This window comes from Brachyhypopomus gauderio, chromosome 5 (assembly GCF_052324685.1).
Source record: "Brachyhypopomus gauderio isolate BG-103 chromosome 5, BGAUD_0.2, whole genome shotgun sequence".
Lineage (NCBI taxonomy): Eukaryota > Metazoa > Chordata > Actinopteri > Gymnotiformes > Hypopomidae > Brachyhypopomus > Brachyhypopomus gauderio.
In genome coordinates this window covers 1,636,202-1,660,736 of record NC_135215.1, presented here as the reverse complement: position 1 = coordinate 1,660,736, position 24,535 = coordinate 1,636,202, and the positions used below count along the sequence as shown (strand labels likewise).

General features: G+C 46.8%; 1 protein-coding gene across 3 annotated transcripts in view; it reads right to left on the bottom strand.

The window, feature by feature from the left end:
- LOC143514037 (chemokine-like protein TAFA-5) overlaps positions 1-24,535 on the bottom strand; it is an 85,341-nt gene that overhangs the window by 10,575 nt on the left and 50,231 nt on the right. For all 3 annotated transcript variants that reach the window (XM_077004776.1, XM_077004777.1, XM_077004778.1), the window contains exons 2-3: positions 18,338-18,487; positions 922-1,049 (exon numbers count right to left, since the gene is read on the bottom strand). In XM_077004776.1, coding sequence (XP_076860891.1) covers positions 922-1,049; positions 18,338-18,487 — 278 coding nt within the window. The remainder of the gene's footprint in view (positions 1-921; positions 1,050-18,337; positions 18,488-24,535) is intronic.

Here is a 24,535-nt window from a genome sequence, read left to right as displayed (position 1 = left end):
TGTATGTGTGTGTGTGTGTGTGTGTGTGTGTGTGTGTGTGTGTGTGTGTGTGTGTGTGTGTGTGTGTGTGTCCGTGTATGTTCAATTAGACAAAGTGTGGCAAAATGGTTTTGCCTAGCCTTGACGAAGTGTATTCTCACAGATTCCTCTACTAACGGGTATATGCACATAGGACTGGGCTGCGTACCTCACTGCAGCGCCAAACCCTCTGTCCTCAGAAGCGGGGTGAGCTTAGCACACCAGGCACTCTCCTGGGCCCTCGCACCTGGGCCAGGCCTGCGCTACGCTCCTGCCCCCCCCCCCCCTGCACCCCCAGCTCTCTCTCTCCCCATCCCACAAGTCTCGTTCATCATCTCACCGGAGGACAGAAGCGGAGTGCTAGAACCGGGCTGGGTGAGGAGGTCCTGCTTCCAAAACGAAAATCACTTTTTTTCTCCATTTCGCATTCAATGTCCATTTTGCTGTATACCTTCGTCTCTGCCTAAGTTCCCAGTGGTGTTTCCCATTGAGAAAAGTGGTAAGCAGGTGAAAACTACGTTCCTGATGTCCCAGAAGTCCACAGGGTGACGTTGAAAGGCCAGGAGAGCAGCGCGTTGAGATTGAGTCCAAAAATCAGCAGCTTTAATTACACCTCACAGCACACGCAGATGCTGGAGGTTTTGCTACACACACATACACACACACACACACACACACACCACTTTTCTCTTGTTTCTTAGTGTCCATCTCTCACTAAACAAATCTTGTCCCTTATCATTATCAGTGGTCTTAATTCTGCCTAGAAGAATCGATCGTTTTAAAACCCCGGTGTTTTTCTAACCTTTGCATTTGAACACTCGTCACATCAGCTGGTCCCTGAGAGAGGAGCTGTGAACTAAACGTTAAAACAGCGCGGAGGACACGGGTGTGTGGGAGGCTCACCGTGGTGGTCTTCACGCGGCCCCCGGGCTGTGTGCAGGTCCAGCCCGACCTGTTGGCCAGCAGGTCGCAGCCTTCGTCCTCCAGGCACGGAACCATGTCACACCACTGCTTGGTCTTCACAATACGAGCTGCGGAGTGAGACCGGAGAGCACAGGGGTTACGCCACACACCACACACCACACCCTCCTGGAGCAGCACTAGAATAGCAGCGTTTGTCACGTCGGGAACCAGTGGCTGAAATGGCCTCGGTCTGGCCGTGTGTTCCCCGGGAGCAGCCTGAATCTTTCACGACATGTGATGTGTCCAGTGTCTCCTGTCCGGACGACGTCCCGGTAGCATACGGAAGCAACACCTGCCTCTCAAGCACCACGTTGCCCCCCCCCCCCCCCCCCCACCTCCGCCCTCCCCCCCGGGGGGGGGTGTTATTCTGCTTCAACGCCCTCCCAGACAGCTGCAAGACCTCCAGACTGACAGGACAAGGTAAGAACAGCCTTCTGAGTGAGTGGTGTAATCCTGCCCCACCAGACCTTGCTCAGGTGAGCCTGAGGTGTAAATGAATAAGTAATACATTTCATAAATCTTGTTTCCATAAAAAAGAAGCCAGTTAACACCAATTTACCTGTCTTATTTCTAATGTATGTCAGGACAAATTTTATTAATACGTAAGTATATACAACATAAAATTCTTATGAAGTAGAAGTTATTACACAAACATCACGGGTAACCGACACACCCACGATGTAATGCTACTCCATCCATACTTGCATTATTTACGAAATATATATTAATGTTTTTTTTACTGGGAGAATAATGTTCTTAATTTATATATTATATATTAATGTTCCTAATTTTATATAATTTAAATATTTTGAACAGCTGTGCTACACACATGCACTCAGACCGCCCCATCAGTTCAGTATATTGTTTTAGTATCAGTTCAGTTCCCTTTACATCTCACGTTGAATTTTAATGTATAAAAAACATTCCTAACACAACAGCTTTCCCCATATAAAGCAATTCTAACAAACCAGGCATGTTATCAGAGCTAATACGGTAATCTCCTGGCAATTAGGTCCAATATGTATAACCGATTATATAAAAAGCCTTTTTTTCCTTTATTTCTAATTACCTTCAGTGAAAGAGTTCCCTCTAAAAGCTTGTCAGCAGAATGCCCTAGCTCCTCTCTGCAAAAGGTGTCTCCGGCCCCAGGATCGAGGATGTTTCTTCTTTTACATCAATTACCTTCCATTTTCTGACTATGCTCGCATTTATTTTGCCTGTGCATATCCGAAGGTTGACGTCAGTGGCCTCTGAAGTGGTTGTTTGGTAATAGCAGGGAAGGGTTTAGCATCAGCGCCCAGGCTAATTGCCACAGGCTTAAGTCTGGCGAACTTCTGATGCGCAAAGGAGACAAAGGGGCTGGCAATCAGTCTTAATTGTGGGTCTAATACATGAATTTGAAGCACCAGTAATCACAGCAATGAAACTGCTTAAGTTATATCAGTGTCACCTCTCTGATCTGCCAATCACACAAAAAAAAAAACGTTCAAGAGCACTTAATTATCCTTCGGCGCCTGACTCACGCACTCACGCACACGTGCACACGTGCCTACACGCCTCAGCCACAAAGCACCGTCAGACAAATCAATTTCTCACAGAATCCCATCAATCAGGGCTGACGTATTACATGACGGGGCATGAAGTAAAACACGTGAGATAAAATCTTGATATGAAACGTGAGCTAAAAGATTAATGCGGTTAAAGAGTAGGCTATAGTACGTTGTGCGGAGCGCCGGCGATACCGGGGTCATGGGTTCGTTTCCCGGGATACACACATGCTGTAGTACTGATGAATACGTAAGTCTGCTGAACACCGTTACTACAAATCAAGAAACAGTAGATGTGGGCATACTCAAGTCAGAGTAACTTCCAGATGGTAGTGTTTATAGATGAGGTCTGCAGGTCCCTGCAACAGAGTGAGTTACTGGCTTCCGCAATGGAGACCCATTCAACAGTGATAAAAAAACCAGAGGTGGCCTGTTTATTAAGGTAATATGTCCTCCCGGACTGTTTCTGTGTTTGGCAATTTGATGGTGATGGCCTGTTAGCCCCAATTATTAATCCAATTGACCATGAAGTGCGCAGAGGGGGGACCCGCACACCTCATCAAAGCCACGCAGGAAATTTGAACCCCCCCCTATCTCGTAGCCCTTTATCTGATGTCATACATCAGTGATGCACCAGTTGTGCCAGCTAATCCGGACTCTTCGTGACAGCGAAGATCAGTTTTGCCCCGTCCGGTCCCACGAGCCCCCCCCCTCGGTCACTCTCCCGGCGTGAGCGCTGGGGTTGGAGGGTGCCGTGGCATAATAGAATAAAACCAACCCGGGTGTAATCTGGCCACTGGAAGGGGCTCGGGGACAGTTCATCTGCCCATGATAAGATGACGAATAACATCATTACACCCACAGTGGGACACTATCTCAGCCAAATGCTATATCACACCCGTGTCAACGGCCCACAACCCTGGGTAATAAATCCCGGCTAATGCCGTGGAAAGTCTGCGTCTGGCAGGAGGCAGGTGTGGGCGAGTTTAGTGGCGGAGGCCAGATTTCATCAGGGCTGTTTATCTGATAATGCATCTGATCAGGTAACAAGCCGCGTCCGTATGTGCAGTGCCCGGCACATTCGATCCGTCACGGGTGTAGCCTGAATCAGCACTGTGGCTCCCCACAATACCAGATGGACGTGCCTTGTGAGGGTTTCTCCCCCGTTCACGTTTCAATGGCGTAGGCAGGATCCGTTTCTGGATGCCGCGGCAGAGTTCACGCCACTCGACCCGAAACGTGATCCGTTTCAGAGGTCAGCTTTTCCCAGTTCGGCTCGCCGCGGGCTGGAGAAGCCCTCGCACTCGTGTGCATCTCTCTCCCTGTGTTTGGGCCATTACACGGAGCCGTCGGATCGGACGGGCACTTAGACAGCGGCCGCGCGGCCCCCAGTGGAGGCCGCAGTGCTGAATATCTCCAGCCCCAGGGCTGTGTGCCCGCACTACCCTGGCCTGGGGCCTACCGGACCCCCCCCCACTTTTTTCACAACATTAACATTCCCAGCAGTGCATGTGCCAGCTAATAACATTTCAAAGGCTCTTTTAAGCAAATTCAGTATATTTTAATTTACTAAACCTCCTTCAACACAGCATGCGATGGAACCCTCTAACCCCACCTACACCCCGACCTCACGAGCCTGCTCCCCACATGCTCCTCTTCCTCTTTTCCACTTTCCTTTTTATTTCCTCTATGATTCTTGTAGCAAACACACACGCACACACACAATCACCCAAACAGAGGTACGTGGCCAAGCTCCCACCACGAGAAACTATTCCTGCGGCTTCTAAGGGAGGAAGAAACCCAGACAAACAAAAGTGCTTCAAAACATTCCCCAAATGTTGGCCCCAGTTCTCTTTCATCGTGCAAATCCGCTTTCATGTTTCTTTAACCAGAAAAAAAAGGGGGAGAGAAGAAGAAGGAGGAGAAGAAGGAAGTGAGCATAGGATGTAGTCCAATTAGTTGTGCTCCTGAGCTGGAGACCCACCAGGCCCTTGCCGGGAAGGCCAGTGAAGCTCGGTGTGAACTGGGAGATCTCCTCAGTCCACCCCTCGCCACTTAATTAGCTCCCAGCGTCTCCTCTCGCCCTCCAGGCTCGGTTCTCACAAGGCCCCTCTGCTCCTCCATTGGTCAGACGACGATACGCCCAGAACCCCGGCGGCTGCCTTTCGAAACCATTGGCCTCGCAAGAAAGCAACTTCGGTGTCACATAACTTGACGCTCTTCAGAGGCGTTCCAAGACAAACAACACTTTGGCATTTAGTACCCCGTCGCTGACAACGTAAAAACGAATGCAATTTCGCACTGTGAAACACCATCTGTTGTTTTCCTGTTGTGTACAGTTTTCTGTGTGTGTGTAAAAACCAGAATAACCTTTACTCCGATAAATCAGCTCTAATTGCTGTCCATCTTCCTGAGTTTAATCACGATCCCCCCCACCCCCCTCCCGTTTTACTGAGGGACACGCGTTTATCCGCTCGGCGCTCCGGTAAATGCCAGGCTGAGCCGTAACTGGCAGCCGCTTTTGGCGCGCCTGTATTTGTTTGTGGAAGCTTCGTCTGGCTGCGTGGAGCTCCGCGGGGGCCTGCCTACCCAGAAGGCCCTGCCCGCGCGACGCCCCGGCCCCCGAGCGATAGCGTGGACGCACAGATGCGCGCTGACATTTCCCCTCCCGCCACAGCCGTGAGACGCTGTAAGCCAACGGTGGAAATGTCAACCAGAACAAGAACGACGGCGGCGTGGATCGTTTAATAACGCCCGTCTGTCGTGGGCGGAGCAGACGTACATCTGGACGGGCCACTGGAGAATCCCACCTCATCCTTCCGCCAGCTGACTAACCCCCCCCCCTGGAGACGTGGTCCCTCAGACTGTTACTAGGTTACACTGCTCTGAATCGATTCCACATGGAAATCCAATACCAAAGTGCAACAGGTTGCACTTTAAGGCACTGACATATGCAACGCTGTTTGTTGTAGGCTACTGACTGAGAAGTTGCAGTGATCTTTATAGGAAATAAGAGAGAAGATTTTAGGCCAGAAAACTTCATTCTGAGCTGTTTTGGGGTTTTATTGGCTTCTGACCAAACGAAGTCACACTATCATGCTGAGTTGCTAATACTGTGACATTCATATGATAAATATAGATTAGAAAATCCAAAATAATAGTCCATCTTTTCCCTATTTTAGAATAAAAGCTTCATTTAATTAGCCAGTTACCTCTGGGAATCCGCAATGGTGCAAGTTATGGCTTTTCTTCTCTTTAGCCTCTGTTCTCCGTCTCATTTATGATAAGTTGTGGCAAAAAAAAAAAGACAAAAGGGAGCCATTGTGGGTATTCTGAATGATACCAGCTGGCCGGAAAAATATCATTTCTATTGATTATCACCAAATCAATAACATCCTGTTTTACCCACAGGATGGAGGGTGGTGTTACATTTCCTCATTATTGGAAAGTTGAATAAATCACATTTTAAATACAAAGAATACAGAGATACACCAGCAGTGGTGAGCTCATTTCAGAGAAGCGTTACTGCCCCCGTGCTGGCCATTGGGCGGTTTTACAATGATGAGGCTAAATGCTAATAATAGGCCAGGTCAAACTGTAGATGACCATAACTTCACTAAAACGTAGCATACATCACCACAAAGCAAACAGCTCTTAATGGCAATTTAAAGAACTTGAAATGTGTTTCTGGCTTAAAGGTGACACAATAATGGAGCGCTTTTCAAAAAATATGTATAATTTGTATGAAAAGGCTTGGAAAGTAGAGACATTAAAATTCATGAAATACAATTCTGCGTAATTCTTGATCATTCAAGGAAGTCATGTCTATAAAAGGAAAGTATCAGTGTCCATCTAATTTTAAGTGTTTGTTTTTTGAGATGAATAAGCATAAGCTCTCAATATAAACTTATCTGAAATATAAACTCGTTTTTTAATATCTCATTATTATTGTTTTATATTTCAAGGATGTTTCTTATTGGATGAACTAAGCGTATATGGTGTATTCCTGCTATATAAGAATCTAAAACATTAAGCAAACATTAAGATGATTTCTTGTCACAGTTAAGCCTGTCATCTGTTATGGGTCTGTTTAGCTCCACCCCCTCTCTATAATCATAAACATAGCAAGTGCCACAATTGTCTGTCAATATAAAGTAAGCTGATTTATGGAAACTTTCTTGTAATGAATTGTGAAATAGAAGACCAAGAAAAATATTTTATACATTAACACTTAGTTGAAATGGCTGTAATGTGCAATAAAAATGCAATTACCAGTACCGTCCTATCAGTAATTCATTCTTATCTTGCTTTAGTACAATAGGAAATAAACAATTAAATATCAATTTCTCTGAGAGCAACTGTACAGCTAGTCAGCATGATCAAGCAGACAGTAGAATTTTCTTCTCATTATAAGCATTTGCTTCTCTCTATTAATTTAAGAAAGTATGCCTTTTGACAACACTTTTAAAAAGAAATCAATATATCCGTCATTCGTTTAAAAGATATCAGAGGCTTCATGTATTCAGTGTCTTGCAGAGATCTCAATGCATCAGAGAATTTGATTGAATGTGTCTCGCCATTCACGCATCATTTTTATTCTTCCCAGGAAATGTCTACTTATCCATCATTATACTGCTGCGCGTCAGCCACAACACGCACTTACTGTGTGTTTATATGTTTGTTTATTCCTGTATTTATTTAGCAACGCTCTGGGGTGTGATGTGAATTCTGTAGCTCCGCTCTCCCGGGGTGTGGAGCGATAGCGGATCTGATGCTGGCGTTCCCGACCCGGAGAGCAGGCAGCCGGGCGCGCCCCTGCGGTCTTGACCCAGTTAAGGCGTGTGCTGACTGATGACCGTGGCAGCCACCTGCAGACAGGCTTTACCGACACAATAAATGAGCCGCGTGCAGGCAGGGCCGAGCGATATTTATGCGTTTACACTCCTCTCCCTCCTTCGCTTTGACGGGCCGACACCTGTCCGATCTCCCGTCCGACAACCCCGCGTTATAACCGCACGGTGATGAGCGCGCGCGCGCGCTATGCAAATGCGTTCGAATCTACCTGCGGCGACGTGACACGCGACGCCTCGCGCTAATTCAGGCCCGGTAGGATCATGGCGCACCAGAACGATAATGACCCTAATTGTCCACGCGGCGCACATGCTAATGACATTTCATAATTGTCCGTGGCGCCAAAGGAACCTGTGGCACTTAGTGTTAAGCAAGCCGGCTAATGTCTGCTGATAACCGAGTGACCGGGAGTTTTAACCTGACATTTAAGGGAATTGGCTCCAATCAATAGCAAAGGTCACTGCGACGGGGCCCAGAGCTCGGATGACACCGAGCCGGACCGAACCCTCACGCCTTGCCGCTTTCCTGACTACTCAACCATTACGATCGATTAAAAAAATGGACGACAGTGATCACGGCAGCTTCCCGGACATGGGACAAAAAAAAAAACTATCAACCTGAGCCACATTATCGCTGATCTGAGTATATCGTAGCAAATATGAACTCTGGGATTAGGGGGTAATGTGGCGTCTTCCGAGACACCCGGTTTGCTGCCCTCTTCCTGTCGTTTAAACACGGCCGTAAGCAGCTATCTGACTCCTCAATCGCAGGCGGCCCAGACCGCAGACCCTGATATATAACAGCCGGTGTCCCGACGCGGTGGCGCGCCTGCGGGACATAGCATTATGAGCTCTGTCATGCACTGTCAGGACATTGTTCCCTGAGATTGTAAACAAGTAATCGATAGCTCATTTGTCATTGCAGTCTAAGGAAACAAGTTTTCAGGGATCCACTTTCCAAACCAAATGAACCAATCAATCCTTGCTCCACCGAGACCCTCTTAGAGAAGTAGGAAAGGTGGATCTCTCTCTCTCCGCCGCTCTTCCTCTCTCTCTCTCTCTCTCTCTCTCTCTCTCTCTCTCTCTCCTGCAGGAGTAACTTTTCCACTGATTTACAGGCTCTCTGGAGGGCAGCTGTTGGAATGTAAGGGAGAAGTCCAAGCTGAGACCAGGCCGGGTTGTTCTGCGCTGATGTCATCTAGTGTTTAAGTGGTGAACAGAGTGCTCCTGTCAGAGGCCACGCCTCCTCTTCACCTGCCACCTGTATTATGGCCCTCGCCACTGTCCCTTGATAAATTCAGTGACAACCCAGCCACTCGTCAGGTACTCCGCGGGTCAACTGCCCACCGTATTCTCTCCCTACACACACACACACACACACACACACACACACACACACACAATTTCTCTCTGCTTACATGTGTTTTTCTTTCTCCTTCACTCTCACTGTCACACAAACACCGCGTCTAATTCCCTCTTCCCATACCCTGTCTTTCCGCCTTTTCTTTGCCGTCTCTATTACTCCTCCCGTCTAACTCCTCTCCGCCTCTGACTTCCTCACCATCACACAGAAATAAATTCAGCTCCTCCGCCTCACACCTCTGATACGGCGTGTCAAATGTCAAGGGGCTCGCTGATGTCACCAGGTCTCAGTGCTCTCTCAGCTAAAAACAGAAAACCAAAATAAGTGCACGTGCGCCGGCCGAGCCCTCCCTGACACGCGTGGCCCCGTCCTTCCCGAGTGCTATTTTGGTTCGGCCCGTATCACTATGCAAAACAAGAGCCTGATCTGAATCACAGCCATGCTGCTACGTCATTGTGCTGCAGCCCCCTGCGTTGTTTCTGGTAGAACCGAGTCAAAGAAGGTCTGTCACTGGGGTGACGGTTGCCAGAAAAGCCTTTTTGCAGAAACGTCTAGTGACAGCAGTCTTTTGCCCCCTCGGCCAATCACAGACGTGTTCCTCGGTTGCCCTGGCAACAGACCCACACTTTTCCACGGAGCTGACAGGAAGCACGGCTCTCCCAATGGTGATGCTGTCAGCCACCTGAGCGATCCTCGGGACGCAACGGACGTTCGTTACGGGAGATTTCATAAAAAAAACAGTGACGGAAATTGCGCTCGCTGCGAACCTCCGGAGGCCCGCTCCCCTAAGCGCCGTGCCTGTGGGCTTGTTGTCAGGCTGAGACAACACGTTAGCCCTCACCAGCAGCAACGTGAGGAGACGTCCTCAGTGAGATTCGAACTCGAATCTGTTTTCGAAACAAGCCTGTAACCCACACCGCCGTTCTCATTTACTTTAAATAATTAGGCTGTGAATTATGTGACCGTGTTGATTTCATCCCCTAAAAGAGCTGAAATGGTGGCTTCTTGTTTCCTAATGGCTTCACAAAGCCTGCGAGGCAGTGCAAATGGGGAATGCCCCTTAGGATGTAGCCTGCCAGGCATTTAACACACTGCACGCAGAAACGACCCTCCTCCGCTGTTTTCTTTCACACGGCCTCGCAGGCTTGTGTTCCTGTCACCCATCAGTAGCGTGCTAGTGCAATGCAAATGCACTCATTAATATTAATGAGGGATGTAATTCCTCCAGATGACTGGGGCTGTTGGTTGGCCGCTTTGCAGCTGAAGTCCTTGGCTATGCGTCAATCTTTTCTTGGATACATCGACATCGCCCCCCCCAGTACCGGGTTATCTCTGCGGGCTGCTTATTTTTAGGTGCGGGTCAAGCTCGTGACGACGGAAGAGGCAGTGACTGGCCAAGCAGGACTAATTGCTCCGTGCTCAGTGAACATGTGCGATTTGTGAACACAGCCTGACGAGTGAGTCACGTTCCCCGAGATGAGCGCGCGAACCAAAGACAGAGCCGCATCGTGTGACTCAACCCCCCAAGCAAGCGCCCTCTCAGACCCCGCCACTGCTTTGTGGCTTTTATCAGCGTTCTGTCGGAAAGCCCGCAGGCCCGGGGTCGCCTCTGTAAAACCACACCTACGGCCACGGCGCCGGTTTATCTCCGCCCCGATCCCTAGTGATGCGTCTGGGTTAATCCACCCCGAAGGCCAGCTAGGCCCGCGTGAACTTCACGTCCTAAAGCCCTTTACGCTCAAGCCACCCCACCGAGCACTCCGCCATCTCCTCCACCCTCTGATCACCAACGAATTCCTGCTGGAGCACCATCCAATCTATCTCCACCCGGCAGACACTGACGGAGCACACGATTAACTTAGCACTGGGAGCACTGAGTTTGTTATTGGCCCTCACTCTGAGTCTCTCTACCATAATGAGCGGAGCAGAAGACTGCAATATTAATCCATATCTGATTTATGGATCCACCGCACTTCCACGGCCCCCATTTGTATTCATTTGCCTTTGCTTTTTCTTCCTTTTTTTTTTCCCCAGATTCGTCCCCCCCAACGCGCATCCTTGTCACCGCCGCGTTGATATAATATTTTTCCAGACTACGCAGTCTGGCGTAACACCCTCTCATTGGACCGTGCGATACGAGGTGACGCGTAGTTCCCGGGCCCGGTGCAGGCTGGGATAATGACGCGTTCACGCCCGCCGCTCGCCGGTGACCCGGGGAGCCTTTTTTATTACCGCTGCGCTCACCATCCCAAGGACAAAGGCTCCCGTCACTTCCAGTTTTCCGCAGGGCTTCGGCGAACAATTAAGACGAGAGCAGGAACTGCAGTTGAGCCTCCGGAACCACACGCGCACGGATCCACGCGCGCCCGCACACACACACACACTCGTTCGCGGTCCCTGGGTGTCTTAACTTTTCCTGGCCCCTCTCTCTCCCTCTTCATGTCCTTTTCTTGATTTCGGTCCCTCCTGTGTCTCGTGCACTTTCTCGTGCACTTTCCCGTGCTCTTTCATGCTTTTTCCCCCCTCCTCCTCCCTGCTCAGAGAGCACGCTCCCCCGTGTGTATCTGATTGGACGCTGGAAGGGGACGGACTGCGTTTCTCTCCCTTAACTCACTCACTCTGCTTAGGCCACTGGCTACAGCTGTACAGAGCAGCCATGCCAATCACAGGCAGAGTGGACCACAAAGCCACAGAATCCTTGAATTATTTAAGCGTGCTTGTAGATATTACTAAGCAACTCGTTATAGCGAGATGAGATAAGACACGCATGCATGAAGAAATAATAATAATAAAAAAAGCTATGGCTTTATTAGAAAGCAAAAGTGTTATGTACATCGAACTCCTGACAACGTATTACAGCTCAGCACTGCCTAATTATGTGTTTTATCACTGCAGTCACCATACAGTGGCCTCTGCTTGGTTGGGCTCACACACATGCATCTGTTCCTCTTGCTTTTTTAATGGGGGGCATAAAAAATCATCACAGACCTGTTATTTTTATTTCCGCCAACACCGAATTGCACGCAGCAACGTTACATCACTGCGACGGGGCGTGGGGGCCGCACCTGGCCCGCTGTCACGTTCAGGCACGTGTGCGGCGTCCCGGAACGCGGGGCAAGGCGTGGCTCTCGCCGGAACCGACACGCCTTCCACCGCCAGTCCAACATGCGGGGCCGTGATTGGAGGGTCCCAACCCCGCCTCTCCACCCCTCCGCCCCTGGCGTCCGCAGAGACTGACTTGTAAAATGAGTGGGTACGTCAGCGCCAACACACAGGTGCATTTGCGGGCCAGCGATGGGGACGGATCGGTGGGCAGGCGTGGCGCTATGCCAGGTCTGGCGGATGTGTGTTTATCCGGGTTGCGTGCTGTCAGGACGTCAAGTCGGTCGGGCCTGAGATGATTGCCTCTTTGGCCACTGTTACCATGGCAAACGATCGCTGCTGTAAACAACGCTGCAAAGCTCAGACATGGAGGAACGCGCTAGATCAAAGTGGAGGGCGTGACAAAAAAAGACGATCACAACCAGTCAGGGAAGTAAAAATACTTCCCGCCTATTTTGAGGCCACTTACGGTGGCGTTAGTCCACGCCTCCCCCCACGGTGGCAGTGATAGTGAGGTACCGGGGTGCAGACTGGAGTAATTAGGAATTGTTAATGGCCCCTGAAGCCCTTTTGCAAACCTGTTCAGACCACTCTGCTCTGGCAAGGGGAGAGGTGTTCTGATCCAATTAGAGCCACACGTTTCACAGGCAACGAGGCGCGGTAGCGGCACGACGCATAGACCATCGGGCCAGTATTTAGGTGCGGCCCCGGGGGTCAGCGTGGTGTCATCGTTACAGAGGAACGTGGGGGGGTGGGGGGTGGATGAGGGGCATATAGAGACCCCGAGAGAGAGAAACAGTATGAAGGACAAGGGACTGAATAAAATGTGTTAACATTCCACTAGGCTGAGAGAGAAGGATGGCCTCTTAAAGTCAGAGCCCAGAAAGAACAGAGTAGGACAAGAAGGGGGAAGAGAGAGAGAGAGAGAGAGAGAGAGAGAGAGAGAGAGAGAGAGAGAGAGAGTATTGGATGGAAATGGAGCAAGAGATACTCCGAAATGGAAGTCTCTCCAGAGGAGAGGTGTTGAAGGTAATTTTCTGAAATTGTTAACACTTTGAGAGGCATATGGGGAGGGACTCTGGACACTGAGGTGAGAAAATAATACTGGAGGAAAATCTTGTCTTGCACATAGAGTCTAGCCTAGAGACTCGCTAAAGCTAATGTAGTCTCATGTCTGTCAGTAATATGCATGGTAAAACTGAATCATGAGCCATTTCTTTTCCAGGTGTGATACATAGGAACAACTTTTTCTCTCTCTCTCTCTCTAATTGCATTTTCTTTTGTATTCTCTCAATCGTTGTCACTGTTAATGTGTTGGGACAGGGCACAGCACCGTACATGCGTTGGAGACAGTGCTGGTCACTCATTACATCCTTTACCTCCGTACACTTTACTGTCGATGTTGACCTTTCCAAACCGTCTGTTCTTTTGAGCTCATACCACCCTAAACATGTTCCCCCTCCTCCCCTATAATAGGGCTCCGGTATTATCTACTTCTTTACAAGCCTCAGCATGTCAAACATAGTGTCTGTCCAAATACGAAAAAACTTTGAAGATGTCTTCAAATTAATGCGGGGTGTGACTCAGCAAAGCTGGTTTTCAATCTAGAAATGGCTCGCTACCTCACGGTTGTGCGCAAGAGCGTTCGGCGTGTTTCTTCTGCGAGGAACGACTAGCGCGCTAAGCCCATCTACGCTCGGGTTTCTATCTTAGCCAGTGTTCCATTAGATTTATGACACATATTCCCGGTTTGAAAACACACAATTTGTCATCTTTATCTCTGTGCAATCCGAGTCCGCCAGAATTCAATTTTAACGGCGTTCATTCATGTCCCTGTGTGAAAAGCGTTCTTATTTGAGATGCAGAACGCGACTAAGGCCAGGTCTCTTATAATTCACTTGCCGGACGCCCCTACACCGCTTCAGTTCTGTTTTGTAATTTTTTTACTTTCATTGTATTTTTTTGGTGTAGTTGTTTTGCTTCCTGATTTTTCCAAACTGACGGTGTTTCGTGATATTAATCCAACGTAAACATGAGGTCTCATGCATGCATGACTTAATAATATATTAAACATCAGATTTCGCGTTTTAGTAATGAAAATGCCAATAACATGATTTCTGTAATGACAGTGAACAAGAAAAGCAAAAAAAAAAAAACTAAAAAAAACAGCAATGTTTGTAACCTCTCCATTAAGTGATTAATTTCATTGATGATTAATTAAAAACAAAAGAAAATGAGAACGCAACTAATAGGACATCGATAATAATTGACGCAGTCAACAGCCTGGAACGCCCCCCGCACCTGCGAGCGCTTCATCACAGCAGTGGCCTGGTTTGCTGAGGCGCGAGCAAGCGGCGCTGGCGCGAGGACCTGCTGCGATGCGAACGTCGTTTATTAGAACGGAATCCATTAGGCCAGCATCCTCTATACATCTGCGCGCGCCTTCGTCACGCGCGCATTAGCTGGCGCGCGCTGCTTCCTCGGACGCGCCACTAATTGTCTTACAAGTGCTGTGCTGAATTTTCCCTCGAAGAGCCTGAAATGAAGTGATTGCTTTTTAAAAAAAAAAGTGTGCGAGGCGCCCTCAGAGCTGAGGGCTTTTAAGAACCGTCCGGCGTGTATTATTCAGTTATAGAATTATGATAATTGGCATGCCCTAAACGCCTGACCATTTTAAAGGTATAATGTGGAAGGATGTCTGGCAAAACGCTACGGATTTGACATCCGTGTGCACATCTTCCCAATCTGAAACATTTTGACTTTACATTAAATTCTCTCGCTTTTTTTCCCATCTCTCTTTCTGTCCGTCTCCTTCTCTCTTTTCTCCGCTTCCCTCAAAAAAAAAAAAAGCAATTACTTAACATTTGGACCCTGGTCTCAACAGAGCCTTCATTGTTGAAATTGCGTGCACTCACATTAATAAAAAAAAAGGGACTATTGAAAAGAAGGCACAAGTGAATGTTAATAGATGGCAAAGCTGTGTCTCAAAATGAGCTCCGCTGTGCCTGCCTTTTTATTTCCATGCTAATGTTCATGACACGTCTGCTTGCAACCCCCGCGGGGGGATTTTTTAAAATATATATATATTTTTTTATTATTACATTTCAGTTTGCCATATGAATATACTCTGCACACTTTCAGCAAGCCCGCCACAATGGTCCTTTGATAAGCAATACACGAAGAAATAACACCGCATTAGTCTCAGGGACGTCTGCTCACCCCGTGCAAACAGTGGCGAAGGGTTGGAGGCTTCGTGTGGGTTGCATACCATTATGTGGGGCTTGACAGTCACTCTCGACTTCCTGACACTGTTCCAGACATCGCTCTTTGTGCAGGGCCTGGAATGTCATCGGAGAATTGGCTACGCTTTCATATCGCGTTTGTTCAGTGAGGGTTTTTTTTTTCTTTCCCCTCTTTCTTCTTCTTTTGAGCTCTGGTGTTTTTAGTGTTTGCCATCTCATTGTTGACACAGCACCGCGGATTGATTCAGCAATCGACAAGTAATTCCGGAGTATTTTCCCTTGCGGTGTTTCTGCCCCCCCCCCCCCCCCCCCCCACCTTTCATCTGAGCTGCACGTGCCGGTGCGCTCCCAGGTGACGGGCCTCTGTGGGTCCACACATAGCCCAGCTCGCCATCTGCACTACGCCTGGCTCCTCCTCGGGAATGACACTATTGCAAATCCCGCAGTGCTTTATATCCTGTCTGGCTGTATCCGTTGCGTGACCCTCCCCCCCCTCCCCTCCCCTCCACCCGCTCCACCTACCAAGTCCCCCCATCCACACACACACCTACACCACCGCCCCCTTCTCTGGACCCCCCCAGGCTGACAGTACCACGCTCCGCTGGGCCACGCCGACACCCTCCACTTCCCTGCTCATCTCTGCTCGGTGGGGCTGCATTCAAAGTCAACATGCTTCTCGGAGTCAACAGCAAAGCACTTCAGAAAGCACAGCTGCATATATTGGAGACGGCTGTATGATTTGGTATCTGAGGCGCCAGCATGCCACAGCCCTTTACTCTGGGTGTTAGCGCAGGAGAATATTTGCTTCGTCTCCCACTCCAGACTCCAGATACGCTCTCCCACGATTTCAAGCCAGACGTCTGACAGGGTGCCGCTCTGAATGTAAACATTTTCTACACATTCCTTGTGGAACATGTAATTATCACGACGATTAATAATCACTCTCACTCTGTAGTCAACCCTCCACTGTACACAACTGTGACATTGTCCCTATTAATGGAACATGTCCCTGCTTTTCTGGTTGTTTATTTGTAAAGTAGACACGTCCCCTCTTTACAGATTTGCAACGTAATACGAAATTTACACACAATTGCTAAATCCATTTGTTTCTTTGCATCTTTTTTAACGTCCTAGCACTGTAGGACAAAACATTTCAGCACACTCACGTTTCCTTTGGCTGTATTAGTAAAAGTGTACACGATACTTTAAAAATTCCTGCAATTCTCTCAAACCAGAAATGTCTCTGCATTTCAATATGTGATTTAAAACGGGTTCAGACCCCAAGTGCATCCCAAAGACAGCTAAAGCCCACAGTAGCATGTTCTCTGGATACTTACTTCAGATTTTCTGCCTTGCCAAGCAAAGTCCTGTACACCCTCTTTAGGAGCCATTTATTTGCCGCTATAAACAGCGACAGCGTGACGATGTACGGCGAGCCCCAAAATACCCCCTTCGCCCCGGGACGAAGTCAAGAGTTCCATGTCTCTGCTTTTAGAATCCTCCACACTGTCCACAATGTCCTCTACTACCAGGACTTTGATCGGTGGCAGCAGTCATCATTGCACCACTCAGTGTGTGTGTGTGTGTGTGTGTGTGTGTGTGTGTGTGTGTGTGTGTGTGTGTGTGTGTGTGTGTGTGTGTGTGCAAACCTCCTGCCTTGATATCATTTCATCCTGCCCAGGTTCTCCTAATAGGTCTAGTGGCTCCCCCACTTAAGACGACTGGGGAAAAGCAGCGCTCATCTGTCTGTTCTCTCGCTTCTTAATAGAAATCAATAACAGCAGCCTGACACATTGTTACAGATGAAGAAGGACCAGGGAGCATGAAATTACTGATAAGGGGGGGGACTCTATGCAATGTGAGAGCCAACAATGCCAGCGACGTCCCCCTAGTGGATTAAGCCATTAAGTCAAGCACAATAGTTTGGCGAATAATTGGAAACATGGAAAGGCCCTTTCAGTTTTATCCGTTTTGTTTTTTTTATTTATTTATTTGTTTGTTTTCTCGGGCTTGGTGGATTGCTGACAGAGGGATGAGGGGAGGCAGCTGTGTGAGCCTGGTGTCCTCATGTTTTTAAATGGGGATCTGAGATCTGGAATCTGCCAGCAAAATCAAGTAGATTTGCAAGGTGCCTGCCAAGAATACATGAGTGAATTCTGCCCCCTGGGCTTTTGTTGTTTACCCCTATTGCCCTATTGCCCTATACATACACACACACACACACACACACACACACACACACACACACACATATATATATATATATATCTCATAAGTATTACAGTAGCAAAGCTCCTTGGCTGTGTGGATTATCCTGCTTAAAATGTGACCTCCTGGATTGGTGAAGACTTCTGAATGAAGGACAAGAGATGTGGAGTGTGTCCCACTGAGCACGGTGATAACACTGGCGGTCTGAGACTTTGAGCACTCCACAAGATTAATCTGATTGAAATCTCATTTGTTTTCCTTTCTTTCCCTCTATCTCTCTCTCCCTTTCGTCTTCTCCCCCTCCAGTGGTCCGTGTCCTACTGCTGTGGGCTTATTCTGGACCGTACCTCTGATGATTGCTGGGGGGGGGGGGAGGGCTAGAGAAGCTGCCCGGATGGGCAGAGATGCCCTTCTGAAAGGGTCTGAAGTAGAAAGTTAGCGTGGATGGTGTGGGGACTAATGTGGTCTACTGTCCTTATAGCACACTGTTTCATTAATCTCCTCAGTTGTTCCTCTGAAAACAAGCTTCGCCCTCCAGCAAGTAGACAACACAGCATCATATCAAAACAGTGTACGCTCTACACTTAACCAAACACGTGCCACTTAGAGAAAAACATCAACCTGAGATTTTAGGGATGGTGTTTGTTTGTTTGTTTGCTTGCTTGCTTTGTTTTCCATTAACGTTCCACTTGGAAATAAATGAACCAGGACTGTATTCACCCTGGGACGTGCTCCGGACTCAAGAGTACAGTAAATCTGAATGCTCCATGTTTTAATGTGGACATTCTCAATCTAGTCTTCAGGGAACCCCAACCAGTCCACATATGTCCTGTGTTCCAGACAGACAGACAGACATGGATAACAAAAGCTAGCTGGTAGGAGCGGAAATTAGAACGGGCTGCATGATCGTGATGACCAGACACTGCTTTTCAAACTCTGAATTAGACTCTCGTTCAGACACATATGCACAGAAGGCACTTAAAGACATATCCAGCACAAATCCCCCCCCACCGAAGTCACTGTTTCACACAGAGCGCTTCTCACCGTCCACGCAGGCTGGCCTGGCTCTCGTCGTCCCGGCGATCTGACCTCTCCTGCACGCGCAGCGGGCAGTCTGGCGGGCGATGGTCCTCCGCGGTTGGCTGCTGTCTCTGTCCAGCGTGACGATCTCGCAGGTGCCTGCCGCCAGCTGACCTGTGGCGCACAGAGAGGTGGGGAGCGCATTACGCAACAGCCTCGTAGCTAGCGTCTCATCCCAGGAGACAACGCCAGCTAGCATAACAGCTAGCAACGTCATTAGCATATTCACAGGTCAATGAGTCATTAGCCTCTATAACGGGGGAAGCCATAAACCCACCTTTAAAAAATATATTCCTCCTACCATTTTTACACAGATAAACTTTGGTCGCATTTCTGTTTCATTGTAGGTCTACTTGAATTTAATGTCAAATATCTCATTTTTAGTCATACAAAGCCAACTTTGGTGCATGTATTTATATTTGGGTATAAATAAGGCTTACAATATCTTGAATATTACAAAGAAACCTTCAATTATAATCAAGGACTGTTAAATGCCTTTCCCCAGTGCCAGGCCTGTTCAACGGAGACGTCAAAGCTACTGAAGTTATAAAAGGTAACCTTTATGTTAGCTTCCAGCTAACGCTAACATTAGATATCCCTGCAGCTATAAGTCAAGCTGCAACGTGTAAATAACTTTGTGGATGACGTGAATACATTAAACATCGTTTCATTTCCCACTCTTCATGTTTTGCAGTCTAAAGACTTGTAGCCTAAATGAGAATTAATTTTGCTTGTTACCTAGAGCTACATGCCACAATGTCGCCCCGAGCAACTGCCCCAAAACACACAGCAATGCTGTGATGTGGTTTCGGTATGAAAGGGCAAGAAACATCAGAAGAACACACGAGAGAAAATGAAAAAAGGAGATGCTAAATCAAAAGAATACACTCATCACAGAGATGAGGGCCGTCTGTGCCCTCTGGGAAGGTCAGTGGCAGTTTTTTCCTTTTACTCACACATACCCAAAGTTATTAGCTAGCTTTTTTGAGCCGTATGACATTCCTCCGCTATGTAGCGTAATGCATGCGTGTGTCTTCAGAAACACTGCCGCAGCAGACTGAACCAGGTGTTTCCCTCTGGATATTTGCCTGGAGGTATTTGCTTTGTGCCTGGAGGAACTTTGCGGGTCTTTCGCTGCCGACAACACTGTATTTGTCTCTCATCGATGCCACGTGGGGTGTTCATAGTTAACACGCATCAAAATGAAAAGGCGGGGCTTTCAGATGGAGTCACCTTCTAACTTGCACACTGATTAACCTGTGTGTGTGTGTGTGTGTGTGTGTGTGTGTGTGTGTGGGGCCCAGGCTGAGCCACGGGGGACTTTACCTCACTGCCAGTCCTGTTCATTTTGATTGGCAGTGGGGTTAGAGGTCTGATCTAATCTAGCCTTCAAGCTCACAGACTGGCTATGAAGGCAGGCAGAGTTAATTACAGCAATGCAGAGGTCTTGGTCGGGGTAATGGAGATTCCCCTCTGTCTTACGGAGGTGTCACGCAAGTGCCTGGGGACGACATAGGTTAGGCAACCTTTGTTCGTAAAACAAGACTAGGAAGCTGTGTGTGTGTGTGTGTGTGTGTGTGTGTGTGTGTGTGTGTGTGTGTGTGTGTGTGTGTGTGTTGAACCGCAAGCTGCCCTGGTACTGGATGAGACCCATGCAGTGGTTCTGTTACATAACCTCACAGCCTAGCAGGAAGACCAAGGGCTGATTTCTGGCATTATGGTGAAATAGTGAAAAAATGAAAAGCTCTTTTTTGTTTGTTTGTTTTCCTATTTCAGAGAGGACTTTGTTATCTGTAATTAAAGCATCCTACCCACTCACCCATCAGTAGCTACTAGGGTCTCCTGAAGTTCAAATAAAATAGATTTTTTTGTAACTGAATTATTAGAATTTCAGAGATATGGAACATATAGGACTGGATTGAAAATTTCATCTTTTTCCTTTTTAGCCCAAATGGAAGATCCTTAAACTCACCTTAAACTCATTTTTGAGAAGGCTGTAAGTGCTTTGTGACACAGAGTACATGAACTTCTGTCAACCATATGAATGGATCCTTTTAACATCAGTTCAAGAGTGAGGTTAATTTGGTCACCCATCTCCCAAATCAACACACACACACACACACACACACACACACACACACACACACACACACACACACACACACACACACACACACACACACACACACACACAATAATAAACTCACTTTCTAAAACCTTTCTCTTTCTACTCCTTCACCTCTCTGTCATTCTTTCTCTGTTCCTCTCAGCATCCGGGCCTCACTTATCAGTGTTCTCATTACTTGTGTTGTCATTGTTAAACAGACGCAGATCAGCGGTGATGGCTGGCTGCTGCCGTTTGGGGTGGTGCGAAGGCTTTTATATCCTGCATGTCACTCCAAACATGAGCACTTCTGTCTATCTCTCTCCCTTGCTCTCTCATTTCCTATTTCTCTCTCTCTCTCTCTGCCCTTCCTCTTGTCTCCTCCTTCCCTATCTCTGTCGTTCTCCTCTCCTCTTCATCATCTTTACTTTCATTTAATGTCCTCATCCTCTTCCTCCTCCTCCCTGCTCTTGTGGAGGGTGCTGGATAATGACATGTGTGCAGTGCAACAAGGAATTCTCCTCCCTCCCTCTCTCTCTCTCTCTCTCTCTCTCTCTCTCTCTCTGTATGTTGCTCTCTCCTCTCATTCACTCTTTTTCTCTCTCATTTTCCTCAGCACCTTCAACTGCAGAAACAGCTTTCTGTGAGTTGGCTGTCAGCTCCCTGTTATAAAATTTCCTACACAAGGAAGAGAAAATGTTGCCGTCTCCTGACTTGCACGGTGCTCTTTCTGACTTTGGCATGAGGCACTAAAAACTGAGGTCTGCACGCAATCTTTTCTCTGCTGATGCACTAAGATGTTGCATTCAAGCACAAGATTGCTGGTTTTTTTGCTCATGTTAGTTTTTCCATGGTCACCTGTTTTTACTTTAACAGCATATGTGTATGTGCGTGCGCATATGTGCGTGTGTGTGTATATATATATGTACATACATATATATATATATATATACACACACACACACACACACACACACACACACAGTAGAACCCTGGAACTCGACTGCCTCAGTACTTGACATATTCGGAGTTCGACGGAAAATTTTAAACAAAACTTCGGAATCCGACCCGACTTATGTGACTTTTGTAAACAAAATACAGTTTGTGCTTCGGTCACATGCCGCAAGTTGGCGTTAGTTGCCGTTGTTGTTCAACGGGTTTTAAACCATTTTGAGGCTGTGCTCCACGCTTTTGCTGTATTTTTGTTGTTTTTTGTGTTTTTTGTACTGTTTTAGTCCCAAGAAAGACACAGCAGAAGAGGAAAACGATAATAACAATAGAGTTGAAAAAGCTGATCAATAGGCATTCGTGTGACGGACTTAGCATTGGAATTCAACTTGATCATTGAGAACGGATTCATCAGTTCCAGGGTTCTACTGTATATATTTCAATTCTATTAGAAAAAAATTTATATATACTGGGATTTTACATTTATGCTTATGAGTTTGCTATTCGTGGTGGCAACATTGCCCTTCCCTGATTAAGACAGAGATCATTACTGTGGCTGAAAGCCTGTCATGCAACACACACACACACACACACATACACTCACACACACACACACACACACACATAGGCCTTGATGTTCCACGTACGTATGCACACACACACATGCACACACACACTCATGCATGCACGCACGCACACACACACACACACACAGACCTTGATGTTCCATGCACGCATGCACACACACACAGACACACACACACACACACACACACACAGACCTTGATGTTCCATGCACGCATGCACGCATGCACACACACACACACACACACTACTTTTCCTGTGCTCTTGTCTCATCATTTTCGCCTTTGGCTTGGTTTTCCATCAACACAGATTGCCCATTGATATTTTTCCATCAAGTGCAGCTGTCCCTTGAATTATATGGCTGATTCGAATATATATGTGCTGTCCACAAAGACATGTATCTACTGTTAAGACAAACGACTGTGTCCAGGTTCACATCAGAACAACTTAATAAACACTACGATTATTGATATGCCACATTTTCCTCGTCCCTCTGTCTGTCGTCTCCCGGGCATATTAGGGTGGCCTTTACCATCCGTTAGAGCTGTCAAACAAACGCTCACTGACAGTGGGAGCAGGTTTTTAAAAATCCACACAAGTTCATGTTTTGTGAGCCATTAAGGGCCACACAGTAGAGACCCGAAGTGCTGATGCTCGTGTTCCTCAAGAATAAGACCCCAACGGCAGAAATAGCCCCGCGAATCAGGGCGACTTCCTTTTGTTATTTATAATGTGCTTTTCTGTGTGGATAGAATTCGTATTTTCCTTTATTTATTTGTTTTGAAGAAACCACAAAAAGCATGAAGCAATGAGAATGTGAAATAAATTTGAAAAAAAAACAAACAAGGCAAACCAATAGTCCTTGTTTGGTCTGCCTCAGAAACTTCTAGAAGCATTTCCATATAGGGTTATGAATTGAGACCTCGTCTGTTTGGATGTTAATCAAATCTAAAAATGGTAATGGAATACACATAGTCCACTATCATCTGTTCACATTCACACCGAGCTCAATAACAACTGCTCTTTAGGAGAAAGTCTTGCAGGGAGAACACATTACCAGTGGGAACTCAATACCCTCTTCTAGGGTGTGCACAATTTATTGAATTAATTAGGTCTCGATGTACAATACTGAAGGTAAAGGGAGGGGTGAGAGTGATGTGTCCAGGGCCTTGTGAGGTGTTACACACACGTCTGTTCTGTGTCCTCAGAGTTCTATTACGTGTCTCTTTGTCTGAACATGGTTAGAATATTAGTTACATATATCACCGTAGCATGTTTGCCGAACTGAGTATACAAAGAGCCCAGCTGACCGTGGGCATATATTCCACCTGAGCACCGCTAGAAATACATTAATTAAAGTCAGAGTTGGAACAATGACATCCCAAAAAATGGTTCATGTAAAATATACATAAATATGTACATATATAAGTGTGGAAATGCGTGAACATTTTCACCATTGTGTTTTTTAAGGGAGTCGCAAATACCTTTGCTCATGTTTTACCTGTTTAGAGAACAGATGCGCTGACCCAGAAACAGTCTGCTTTACAGACAACTGGAGTTCCCCTGGTGCTGACTTATCACCCTACAAGTAAAACAGTGGCTAATATTAAACCTAAACACTTCGGGTCCCTCCAGGATGATGCAAAGACCACGTGCCTCCGCTAATCTCTTACATAAAACATGCATCAAGACATGCTGGTTAAGAAAGATAGAAATGTCCAGTCAAATAAAACTGTAGCCTGCGACCACTCTAGATATGCTACATGTAAATGTATTAACACATCCACTGAAACAGCTATCACAAAAGGACCAAATATTATCACCCATGCCTTTTTATGCATTACTGCAAGAGTTGTCTACTGTCTACATCTTGCAAGAGATGTATTCAACTTTACACTAAACACACCAAGGCAAGGCAAGTTGGTCCTTTCGTGGGTCACCTATCGTCAGAATGAAGGATTTGCAATTACCAGTGGAATTTTAATACTAATAAAGTTCGGAAACTGAAAGAACTGAACTACCCTGTCTGAACTTTAGAAGTAGGCCTACATTAGATTAATGTTATGATTTAAACATCTATTTTTATATATATAATATTGGTAGTTCTACAACTATGGCCACTTTTGAATGCCCAAATTCCTTTAAAATTAACCAAAAATAACCACAAGACATTTAACTGGTTTTGTAATGTTTTTTTTTTTGCTATTAAATGCCCTTACAGTAGCAGAACATTGTTATATATCTGTTCTCCTTTCCCTTCTGAAAGATGTTCTAAATGTATATGACTCTTTTGGTATTCTTTAAAAAGTAAAAAATTACGGTAAGATGCTTTATAAATCACAGCCATGTTTTCCCACAGACATGTAAACTTGATCCTCTGACATTACTAATAGACAGCTTCATTATATACAGAAGACAAAGTATTCCTTTTTTCACAGATATTGCCAAACAATCATAAACTATATTCACAATGATTTGTAAAGTCAGTAATCACAGAACTCTTCAGTAAAGCTAATTTTTAACAC